Source organism: Salmo salar, chromosome 26 (genome assembly GCF_965601325.2).
Source record: "Salmo salar chromosome 26, fSalSal1, whole genome shotgun sequence".
NCBI lineage: Eukaryota > Metazoa > Chordata > Actinopteri > Salmoniformes > Salmonidae > Salmo > Salmo salar.
Window position 1 is genome coordinate 52790001 of NC_138316.1, and position 12500 is coordinate 52802500.

General features: G+C 47.4%; 1 protein-coding gene across 1 annotated transcript in view; it reads right to left on the bottom strand.

The window, feature by feature from the left end:
• Positions 1-1117: 1117 nt before the first annotated feature.
• The window catches only part of LOC145864294 (uncharacterized), an 82591-nt gene continuing 71208 nt past the window's right edge, over positions 1118-12500 (bottom strand). Inside the window, exons 3-5 of the mRNA XM_082969856.1 lie at positions 10331-10404; positions 4531-4643; positions 1118-2142 (exon numbers count right to left, since the gene is read on the bottom strand). Of these exons, the coding sequence (XP_082825982.1) occupies positions 1172-2142; positions 4531-4549 (990 nt within the window). The 5' untranslated portion in view covers positions 4550-4643; positions 10331-10404 and the 3' untranslated portion in view covers positions 1118-1171. The remainder of the gene's footprint in view (positions 2143-4530; positions 4644-10330; positions 10405-12500) is intronic.

Sequence of the window (12500 nt, forward strand, 5' to 3'; positions counted from 1 at the left end):
TCTGTCCTGGTTTCTGCACCACTATCCCTCTCCTCTATCTCTGTCCTGGTTTCTGAACCACTATCCCTCTCCTCTGTCCTGGTTTCTGCACCACTATCCCTCTCCTCTGTCCTGGTTTCTGAACCACTATCCCTTTCCTCTGTCTCTGTCCTGGTTTCTGAACCACTATCCCTCTCCTCTGTCTCTGTCCTGGTTTCTGAACCACTATCCCTCTCCTCTGTCTCTGTCCTGGTTTCTGAACCACTATCCCTCTCCTCTGTCTCTGTCCTGGTTTCTGAACCACTATCCCTCTCCTCTGTCTCTGTCCTGGTTTCTGAACCACTATCCTTCTCCTCTGTCTCTGTCCTGGTTTCTGAGCCACTATCCCTTTCCTCTGTCTCTGTCCTGGTTTCTGAACCACTATCCCTCTCCTCTGTCTCTGTCCTGGTTTCTGCACCACTATCCCTCTCCTCTGTCTCTGTCCTGGTTTCTGAACCACTATCCCTCTCCTCTATCTCTGTCCTGGTTTCTGAACCACTATCCCTCTCCTCTGTCTCTGTCCTGGTTTCTGAACCACTATCCCTCTCCTCTGTCTCTGTCCTGGTTTCTGCACCACTATCCCTCTCCTCTGTCTCTATCCTGGTTTCTGCACCACTATCCCTCTCCTCTGTCTCTATCCTGGTTTCTGAACCACTATCCCTCTCCTCTGTCTCTGTCCTGGTTTCTGCACCACTATCCCTCTCCTCTGTCTCTATCCTGGTTTCTGAACCACTATCCCTCTCCTCTGTCTCTGTCCTGGTTTCTGAACCACTATCCCTTTCCTCTGTCTCTGTCCTGGTTTCTGAACCACTATCCCTCTCCTCTGTCTCTGTCCTGGTTTCTGCACCACTATCCCTCTCCTCTGTCTCTGTCCTGGTTTCTGAACCACTATCCCTCTCCTCTGTCCTGGTTTCTGAACCACTATCCCTCTCCTCTGTCTCTGTCCTGGTTTCTGAACCACTATCCCTCTCCTCTGTCCCTGTCCTGGAAGAGGGGGAGGTGGGGGAGGTGGGGGAGGAGTGGGAGGTGGGGGCCGTGGGGGAGATGGGGGCCGTGGGGGAGGAGGGGGAGGTGGGGGCCGTGGGAGAGGGAGTGGTGGGTGAGGAGGGGGAGGAGGGGGGCCGTGGGGGAGGAGGGGGTGAGGATGACAGGGCTAAACACATCGTTGTTCAGGTTTTCCTCGATGAGTCTGGAACACACCATGGACTGGGAGACAGTGCTGCTTTTCACTGGCGCCTGAAAAGGCCTGGCGGGGGTTGCTTTGGGGGGGGTGTTGGGGTGTGTGTTGGGGTGGGTGTAAAGGTTTAAGGGGTGTGTGTTGGGGTGTGTGTTGGGGTGTAGTCCAGGGTTTATGCAGGTTCCTGTAGTTCAGGCTAATAGACTGTGTTAAGGATCCTTTCTTAGGAGAAAAGCGTGGTAGACAGATCTCTTCCAGTTCAACATACTCTCCCTTGGCGTCCGAGTCCTCTTCTGCTGCCATGTCAAAACCGTTTCCATCGTTACTGCTCTCGATAGGCTGTCTCAACCGTGGGAGGAGCTTCACCTCTTTACTCTCTCCACACTGGTCCTTGGACGTGTCAATCAAAATGCATCTGGCCCTCTCCGAAGGCTTGAAGACATCCTGTTTCCTGCCCTTGTCCCCTTCTCCCTTGGTAGGGACCGGAATCGGCGCAGCCACCGTGGCTGTGGGTCTGTTAATGAACTGAGGGTGGACGACATCCTCCCAGGGTACTCTGAAGATGTCGCTCCCTGCAGAAAGGAGGCAGTGGGACAGTGTCCTCCCAGACCCTGTCCCCGACAATGTCCCAGACCCTGTCCCCGTTCCTGTCCCCGACCCTGTCCCAGACCCTGTCTCCGACCCTGTCCCCGTTCCTGTCCCCGACCCTGTCCCCGACCTTGTCCCCAACCCTGTCCCCGTTCCTGTCCCGGTTCCTGTCCCAGACCTTGTCCCCGTTCCTGTCCCCGACCCTGTCCCCGTTCCTGTCCCAGACCCTGTCCCTAACAATGTCCCAGACCCTGTCCCCGACAATGTCCCAGACCCTGTCCCCGTTCCTGTCCCCGTTCCTGTCCCAGACCCTGTCCCAGACCTTGTCCCCGTTCCCGCTCCGCTCCGCTCCCTGTTGACTGAGAAGAACAATAATTTATTAATCCATACCAGACAGAAATGTGTCTTCATCATTAACCATTAACCCAGCGTTGCCCAACTGGCGGCGCCTCAAGTTTTCTGTTGGACATAAAATACTGTAAACAAACATCAGCAAATCAGCTCGTAGTGATTTTAATGTTGGAACTCTGTTCCAAAGTGATCCCAGGCATAATAGAGAGATACAGGGCCTTCAGAAAGTATTCAGACCCCTTGACTTTTTCCACGTTTTACAGCCTTGTTTTATCATTAATTAAATTATTTTTTTCCCCCCTCATCAATCTACACACAATACCTCATAATGACAAAGCAAACACAGGTTTTTAGAAAATTTTGCAAATGTATTTAAAATAAAAAACGGCAATATCACATTTACAGACCCTTAACTCAGTACTTTCTTAAAGCACCTTTGGCAGTGATTACAGCATCGAGTCTTCTTGGGTATGACGCTACAAGCTTGGTACACCTGCATTTGGGGAGTTTCTCCCATTCTTCTCTGCAGATCCTCTCAAGCTCTGTCAGGTTGGATGGGGAGCATCGCTGTACAGCTATTTTAAAGTCTCTCCAGAGATGTTCGATCGGGTTCAAGTCCGGGCTCTGGCTGGGCCACTCAAGGACATTCAGAGACTTGTCCCGAAGCCACTCCTGCGTTGTCTTGGCTGTGTGCTTAGGGTCGTTGTCCTGTTGGAAGGTGAACCTTCGCCCCGAGTCTGAGGTCCTGAGTGCTCTGGAGCAGGTTTTCATCAAAGATCTCTGTACTTTGCTTCATTCATCTTTCCCTCGATCCTGACTAGTCTCCCAGTTCCTGCCACTAAAAAACATCCCCACAGCATGATGCTGCCACCACCATGCTTCACTGTAGAGATGGTGCCAGGTTTCCTCCAGAAGTGACGCTTGGCATTCAGGCCAAAGAGTTCAATCTTGGTTTCATCAGACCAGAGAATCTTGTTTCTCATGGTCAGAGAGTCTTCAGGTGCCTTTTGGTAAACTCCAAGTGGGCTGTCATTTGCCTTTTACTGAGGAGTGGCTTCCGTCTGGCCACTCTACCATAAAGGCCTGATTGGTGGTGTGCAGCAGAGATGGTTGTCCTTCTGGAAGGTTCTCCCATCTCCACAGAGGAACTCTGGAGCTCTGTCAGAGTGACCAACGGGTTCTTGGTCACCTCTCTGACCAAGGTCCTTCTCCACTGATTGCTCAGTTTGGCCAGGCGGCCAGCTCTAGGAAGAGTCTTGGTGTTTCCAAACTTCTTCCATTTAAGAATGATGGAGGCCACTGTGTTCTTGTGGACCTACAATGCTGCAGAAATGTTTTGGTACCCTTCCCCAGATCTGTGCCTCGACACAATCCTGTCTCGGAGCTCTACGGACAGTTCCTTCAACCTCATGGATTATTTTTTTGCTCTGACATGCGCTGTCAACTGTGGGACCTTATATTGACAGGTGTGTGCCTTTCCAAATCATGTCCAATCAATTTGATTTACCACAGCTGGACTCCAATCAAGTTGTAGAAACATCTCAAGGATGATCAATGGAAACAGGATGCACCTGAGCTCAATTTCGAGTCTCATAGCAAAGGGTCTGAATACTTACATAAATAAGGTATTTCTGTTTTTAACTTTAATACATTTGCAAAAATGTCTAAAAACCAGTTTTTGCTTTGTCATTATGGGGTATTGTGATGTCATTATGGGGTATTGTGATGTCATTATGGGGTATTGTGATGTCATTATGGGGTATTGTGATGTCATTATGGGGTATTGTGATGTCATTATGGGGTATTGTGATGTCATTATGGGGTATTGTGATGTCATTATGGGGTATTGTGATGTCATTATGGGGTATTGTGATGTCATTATGGGGTATTGTGATGTCATTATGGGGTATTGTGTTTAGATTGCTGAGGATTTCTTTTTTATTTAACTGATTTTAGAATAAGGCTGTAACGTAACAAAATGTGGAAAAAGTCAAGGGGTCTGTATACTTTCCGAAGGCCCTGTATATGTGATCATGTTTTAGTCAAAAGTTATATCTGTTTGAGATTCTTGCGGTCAATTTGCAGTCTACAAATTATTTGTAATTATGTTTCCGGCCCCTCGGCCAGCCGCTCCAGAACAAAACCGTCCCGCGGCTGAATCTAGTTGATGATCCCTGCATTAACCCCGCCAAATAACCACACACACACACACACACACACACAACACACACACACACACACACACACACACACACACACACACACACACACACACACACACACACACACACACACACACACACACACACACACACACACACACACACACACACACACGTTTGGAGGAGCTGAAGCAGAGGGCAGTTACATGCAGTGTCCAATGAGTGGCTGTTTACCTGAGTGGAGCCAGGCCATGGTGAAGAGGGAGGTGTAGGCTAGCTCTGGTACCTTTACCTCCTCTACATGCTGCCCACTGGGGGCCAGACAACGCAGGATGATACAGGGGGGGCTGGAGGGAGAGGGAGAGAGGTTACCCAGTTACTTTACATTGCTGCCCACTGGTTGGCCAGAGAACACATGATGATACAGGCTGGAGAGGGAGACACCATGTCCAAACAGGACGTGCGCGTGCATCTGCCACTGTGCGTAAATTGATTTTGTCCCCCCCCCACACATCAAACGCGATCACGACACGCAGGTTGAAATATCAAAACAAACACTGAACCAATTATATTAATTTGGGGACAGGTCGAAAAGCATTAAACGTGTATGGCAATTTAGCTAGCTAGCTTACTGTTGCTAGCTAATTTGTCCTATTTAGCTAGCTAGCTTACTGTTGCTAGCTAATTTGTCCTATTTAGCTAGCTAGCTTACTGTTGCTAGCTAATTTGTCCTATTTAGCTAGCTAGCTTACTGTTGCTAGCTAATTTGACCTATTTAGCTAGCTAGCTTACTGTTGCTAGCTAATTTGACCTATTTAGCTAACTAGCTTACTGTTGCTAGCTAATTTGTCCTATTTAGCTAGCTAGCTTACTGTTTCTAGTTTGTCCTGTGATATAAACTTTGAGTTGTTATTTTAGTAATCTCTTCTCCTTCCAGGCTTCTTCTTCTTCTTCTATGGACTTTATATGGCGATTGACAACTAATTTTCATAATAAGGTGCATTACCAGAACCGACCGACTGACCTCAGTTCATCTTTCAATCACCCACGTGGCACGTGGGTTGAGTATATGCTTCTAAAAGCCAATGAGGAGATGGGAGAGGCGGGACTTGCGTCGCGTTCAGCGTCACAAATAGAAGCAACTTTTATTTTAGCGCCTGGCAACGCAGACGCTCGTTGGCGCGCGCCGAGCAGTGTGGGGGGGGCAATGATTGAATAACATGTATGTGTACATTAATTTTGCAACTCGACACTTCCGATTTGGGTAGCGTGAGAAAGAGGTTACCTGGTTACCTTACTAGGGCTGGGCGGTATACCGTATTTACCTTCTATAACGGTATGTTTGGTAAATGTGATTCGTCATTTCGTTTGTATAGTTTTACTCGCTACTTGAGTTGACTCTCTCACCAAGCCCCGCCCCCTGTCACACAAGGAGCGCCATTGGTCAATGCAGCAGATGCAACAATATGTTGATGACAACAATGGTGTTTTCCACTTTTCCACCATATCAACCCACAAACGTTCTATAATTAAACTATTAGTCTGTGTATCTTACTGTCTGTGTATCTTACTGTCTGTGTATCTTACTGTCTGTGTATCTTACTGTCTGTGTATCTTACTGTCTGTGTATCTTACTGTCTGTGTATCTTACTGTCTGTGTATCTTACTGTCTGTGTATCTAACTGTCTGTGTATCTTACTGTCTGTGTATCTTACTGTCTGTGTATCTAACTGTCTGTGTATCTAACTGTCTGTGTATCTTACTGTCTGTGTATCTAACTGTCTGTGTATCTTACTATCTGTGTATCTTAATGTCTGTGTATCTTACTGTCTGTGTATCTAACTGTCTGTGTATCTAACTGTCTGTGTATCTTACTGTCTGTGTATCTTACTGTCTGTGTATCTTACTGTCTGTGTATCTAACTGTCTGTGTATCTTACTGTCTGTGTATCTAACTGTCTGTGTATCTAACTGTCTGTGTATCTTACTGTCTGTGTATCTAACTGTCTGTGTATCTTACTGTCTGTGTATCTTACTGTCTGTGTATCTAACTGTCTGTGTATCTTACTGTCTGTGTATCTTACTGTCTGTGTATCTAACTGTCTGTGTATCTTACTGTCTGTGTATCTTACTGTCTGTGTATCTTACTGTCTGTGTATCTAACTGTCTGTGTATCTTACTGTCTGTGTATCTTACTGTCTGTGTATCTAACTGTCTGTGTATCTAACTGTCTGTGTATCTTACTGTCTGTGTATCTAACTGTCTGTGTATCTTACTGTCTGTGTATCTTACTGTCTGTGTATCTAACTGTCTGTGTATCTTACTGTCTGTGTATCTTACTGTCTGTGTATCTAACTGTCTGTGTATCTTACTGTCTGTGTATCTAACTGTCTGTGTATCTTACTGTCTGTGTATCTAACTGTCTGTGTATCTTACTGTCTGTGTATCTAACTGTCTGTGTATCTTACTGTCTGTGTATCTAACAAGATTCTTACTGTCTGTGTATCTTACTGTCTGTGAATCTTACTGTCTGTGTATCTTACTGTCTGTGTATCTAACTGTCTGTGTATCTTACTGTCTGTGTATCTAACTGTCTGTGTATCTTACTGTCTGTGTATCTTACTGTCTGTGTATCTTACTGTCTGTGTATCTTACTGTCTGTGTATCTAACTGTCTGTGTATCTTACTGTCTGTGTATCTAACTGTCTGTGTATCTTACTGTCTGTGTATCTAACAAGATTCTTACTGTCTGTGTATCTTACTGTCTGTGAATCTTACTGTCTGTGTATCTAACTGTCTGTGTATCTTACTGGCTGTGTATCTAACTGTCTGTGTATCTTACTGTCTGTGTATCTTACTGTCTGTGTATCTTACTGTCTGTGTATCTAACTGTCTGTGTATCTAACAAGATTCTTACTGTCTGAGTATCTAACTGTCTGTGTATCTAACAAGATTCTTACTGTCTGTGTATCTTACTGTCTGTGTATCTTACTGGCTGTGTATCTAACTGTCTGTGTATCTTACTGTCTGTGAATCTTACTGTCTGTGTATCTAACTGTCTGAGTATCTAACTGTCTGAGTATCTAACTGTCTGAGTATCTGTCTGTGTATCTAACTGTCTGTGTAGCTAACTGTCTGTGTATCTTACTGTCTGTGAATCTTACTGTCTGTGAATCTTACTGTCTGCTAGTTTGTATTTTCTTAGCAAGTTGCTAAAATAAAATCTTGTTAGCAGCTAATACTGATCGCTATTTAGCTGGCTAGCTAGCTAATAGACGTATTGAGTCAGAACAAACGTAGCTAGCCAATACAGCTCGATACCAGTGCTGGCGTAGGCCTAAATCAGCATGTTGTTTGTGCAACGGTATCTTCCGAGAGGAATAGGCGAAGCTACCTGAAGTAAGAGAAAACATTTTAATGTAGCCAAGAGATTATAGGGTCCCAGTCCCCTGGGAAAAACTACCCAAAACATTAGTTCCTACTCGTTCACAACAACACCACCACCCCCATACAGATCCTATTAGTATTCTACTGAATAATTATTTAAAAGCCTCCTAGTTTTTTGCCCACTATTACACGCTAACTATAGAATTAGAAAATGAATTATATATATGTCCATAATTCCACCCAAGTGTTTTGATCTGAATCGCAAGTGAAATCAAAAGGGTTATATTTTATTAAAAATAAGTGTCACGTCCTGGCCAGTAAAAGGGGTCATTTGTTATTGTAGTATGGTCAGGGCGTGGCAGGGGGTGTTGTTTTGTGGTTCTTGGGGATTTTGGTTCTAGTTTTCTATTTCTATGTTTCTTTTTTCTACGTGTGGCCGGGTATGGCTTCCAATCAGAGGCAGGTGTCTTTCGTTGTCTCTGATTGGAAGCCATACTTAGGCAGCCTGTTTTTTTCCTGTATAGTCTGTGTACCTAACAGAACTGTCGGTTTGTTATTTTTGTTTAAGTGTTCACGTTATTACGATAATAAAAGAAGATGAGCACTATACCCGCTGCGCTTTCATCGACGGCTGTGACAATAAGGCATAGATTTTTATTTTGCCCTACGTGGCAGTGTGGAAATGATCTGAAATTAGATCAACTTTTGATTGACCGGTATAAAACAATCAAAATGGAGAAAGACCCATTGAAATCACGTATAATGTACGTGTTTCCACCCCAGTTTCAAACACTACTCATAAAGCAAATGTAGAACTTATATTATCTTTAAACATCAAATACTGTAAAATATTGTCATACTGTCAAAAAAAATGTGAAAAAATATTGTGATATGACATTTTGGCCATATCGTCCAGCCCTATACCTTACCCTTACCCATGATTCACAGGGTACCACAGGTACGACTAGACAAGACCTGGTTATATAATACACTGAACAAAAATATAAACGCAACAATCCAACAATTTCAAAGATTTTACTGAGTTACATTTCAATAAAAGGATATAAGTCAATTGAAATGAATTCATTAGGCTCTAATCTATGGATTTCACATGACTGGGAATACAGATATGCATCTGTTGGTCACAGGTACCTTAAAAAAAAAAGAACTTCAGTTTGCAGGAATTGAGTACAGATCCTTGGGACATTATCATGCTGAAACATGAGGTGATGGCGGCAGATGAATGGCACGACAGCGGGGGCCTCAGGATCTCGTTACGGTGTCTCTGTGCATTCAAATTGCCATCGATAAAATGCAATTGTGTTCGTTGTCCGTAGCTTATACCTGCCCCATACCATAACCCCACCGCCACCATGGGGGCACTCTGTTCACAACGTCGACATCAGAAAACCGCTCGCCCACACGACGCCATACACGTGATCCGCGGTTGAGAGGCCGATTGGATGTACTGACAAATTCTCTAAAATGACGTTGGAGGCGGCTTATGGTAGAGAAATGAACATTCTATTCTCTGGCAACAGTTCTGGTGGACATTCCTGCAGTCAGCACGCCAATTGCACGCTCCCTCAAAACTTGAGACATCTGAGGCATTGTGTTGTGTGACAAAACTGCACATTTTAGAGTGGCCTTTTATTGTCCCCCCAGCACAAGGTGCACCTGTGTAATGATCATGCTGTTTAATCAGCTTCTTGATATGCCACACCTGTCAGGTGGATGGATTATCTTGGCAAAGGAGAAATGTTCAATAACAGGGATGTAAACACAATTGTGCACCAAATTTGAGAGAAATACGCTTTTTGTGCGCACGGAAAATTTCTGGGATCTTTTATTTCAGCTCATGAAACATGGGACCAACGCTTTACATGTTACGTTTATATTTTAGTTCTGTCACGCCCTGATCTGTTTCACCTGTCCCTGTGATTGTCTCCACCCCCCTCCAGGTGTCGCTTGTTTTCCCCAGTGTATTTATCCCTGTGTTTCCTGTCTCTCTGCCCCAGTGTATTTATCCCTGTGTTTCCTGTCTCTCTGCCCCAGTGTATTTATCCCTGTGTTTCCTGTCTCTCTGCCCCAGTGTATTTATCCCTGTGTTTCCTGTCTCTCTGTGCCAGTTCATCTTGTATGTTTAGTCAAGTCAACCAGCGTGTTTTTACCCCGTACTCCTTTTTGCTAGTCTTCCTGGGTTTGACCCCTGCCTGACTTGGGACTACTTTCCCACCTGCCTGATCATCCTGCCTGCCCTAACCTTGAATCTGCCTGCTCTGACCTTGAATCTGCCTGTCCTGACCTTGAATCTGCCTTTCCTGACCTTGAATCTGCCTGCCCTAACCTTGAATCTGCCTGCCCTAACCTTGAATCTGCCTGCCCTGACCTTGAATCTGCCTGCCCTGACCTTGAATCTGCCTGCCCTGACCTTGAATCTGCCTGCCCTTCTGTACCTATTGAACTCTGAACTGGTTCTGACCTTTTGCCTGTATACGACCATTCTCTCTTGCCTACCCCCCCTTTTGGGGGGGGGGGGGGGGGGGGGGGGGGGGGTTTAATAAACATTGTAAGACTCCAACCATCTTCCTCTGGGTCTTGCCTTGTGACTTGATAAGTTCAGTGTAGAATGAGAGGGGATGTCTCACCTGGGGGTGTTGGTGGAGGAGGGGCTAGAGGTGGGGGAGGGGCTAGAGGTGGGGGAGACAGAGGGTGATGCCACCTGAATGAAAACATACATGGATTTTAGTTGACATAACCTACATACATATAAAAATGTGATTAAAATCTCCAGGTTTATTTCCATGTTGGTCTGCTGTGGTTATAATCAGGGTGGTGGGAATGGACAGCTCGGGCTAGACTGGCTATTAGCTACTTCACATTCAATACAATACCTGGTGGCCTGGAGTGGTCTAGGGTGGTCAGGGGGTCTAGGGTGGTCAGGGGTCTAGAGTGGTCAGCGGTCTAGGGTGGTCAGGGGGTCTAGGGTGGTCAGGGGTCTAGGGTGGTCAGGGGTCTAAGAGTGGTCAGGGGTCTAGGGTGGTCAGGGGTCTAGGGTGGTCAGCGGTCTAGGGTGGTCTAGGGTGGTCAGGGGTCTAAAGTGGTCAGGGGTCTAGGGTGGTCAGGGGTCTAGGGTGGTCAGGGGTCTAGAGTGGTCAGGGGTCTAGAGTGGTCAGGGGTCTAGGGTGGTCAGCGGTCTAGGGTGGTAAGGGGTCTAGGGTGGTCAGGGGTCTAGGGTGGTCTAGGGTGGTCTAGAGTGGTCTAGAGTGGTCAGTGGTCTAGGGTGGTCTAGGGTGGTCAGGGGTCTAGGGTGGTCAGGGGAGGTCAGGGGTCTAGAGTGGTCAGGGGTGGTCAGGGGTCTAGAGTGGTCAGGGGTCTAGGGTGGTCAGGGGTCAAGGGTGGTCTAGGGTGGTCAGGGGTCTAGGGTGGTCAGGGGTCTAGGGTGGTCAGGGGTGGTCAGGGGTCTAGGGTGGTCTAGGGTGGCCTAGATTGGTCTAGGGTGGCCTAGGGTGGTCTAGGGGTATAGAGTGGTATAGGGTGGTCTAGAGTGGTATAGGGTGGTCTAGGGGTATAGAGTGGTCTAGGGTGGTCTAGGATGGCCTATATTGGTCTAGGGTGGCCTAGGGTGGTCTAGGGGTATAGAGTGGTATAGGGTGGTCTAGGGGTATAGGGTGGCCTAAGGGTCTAGAGTGGTATAGGGTGGTCTAGGGGTATAGGGTGGTCAGGGGCCTAGGGTGGTCAGGGGTCTAGGGTGGTCAGGGGTCTAGAGTGGTCAGGGGTGGTCAGGGGTCTAGGGTGGTCAGGGGTGGTCAGGGGTCTAGGGTGGTCAGTAGTCTAGGGTGGTCAGGGGTCTAGGGTGGTCAGGGGTCTAGGGTGGTCAGGGGTCTAGTGTGGTCTACATTAGTCAGTGGTCTAGGGTGGTCTAGGGTGGTCTAGAGTGGTCAGGGGTCTAGGGTGGTCAGGGGTCTAGGGTGGTCAGGGGTCTAGGGTGGTCAGGGGTGGTCAGGGGTCTAGGGTGGTCAGGGGTGGTCAGGGGTCTAGGGTGGTCAGTAGTCTAGGGTGGTCAGGGGTCTAGGGTGGTCAGGGGTCTAGGGTGGTCTACATTAGTCAGTGGTCTAGGGTGGTCTAGGGTGGTCTAGGGTGGTCTAGAGAGGTCAGGGGTCTAGGGTGGTCAGGGGTCTAGGGTGGTCAGGGGTCTAGGGTGGTATAGGGTGGTCTAGAGTGGTCTAGGGTGGTCTAGGGTGGCCTAGGGGTATAGAGTGGTATAGGGTGGTCTAGAGTGGTATAGGGTGGTCTAGGGGTATAAGGTGGCCTAGGGTGGTCTAGGGGTATAGGGTGGTCTAGGATGGCCTAGGGTGGCCTAGGGTGGTCTAGGGGTATAGGGTGGTATAGGATGGTCTAGGGTGGTCTAGGGGTATAGAGTGGTATAGGGTGGTCTAGGGGTATAGAGTGGTATAGGGTGGTCTAGGGGTATAGAGTGGTATAGGGTGGTCTAGGGGTATAGGGTGGCCTAGGGTGGTCTAGGGGTATAGGGTGGTCTAGGGGTATAGGGTGGTATAGGGGTATAGGGTGGTCTAGGGGTATAGGGTGGTCTAGGGTGGTCTAGGGGTATAGGGTGGTCTAGGGGTATAGGGTGGCCTAGGGTGGTCTAGGTGTATAGGGTGGTCTAGGGGTATAGGGTGGTCTAGGGTGGTCTAGGGGTATAGGGTGGCCTAGGGTGGTCTAGGGGTATAGGGTGGCCTAGGGTGGTCTAGGGGTATAGGGTGGTCTAGGGGTATAGGGTGGTCTAGGGGTATAGGGTGGTCTAGGTTGGTCTAG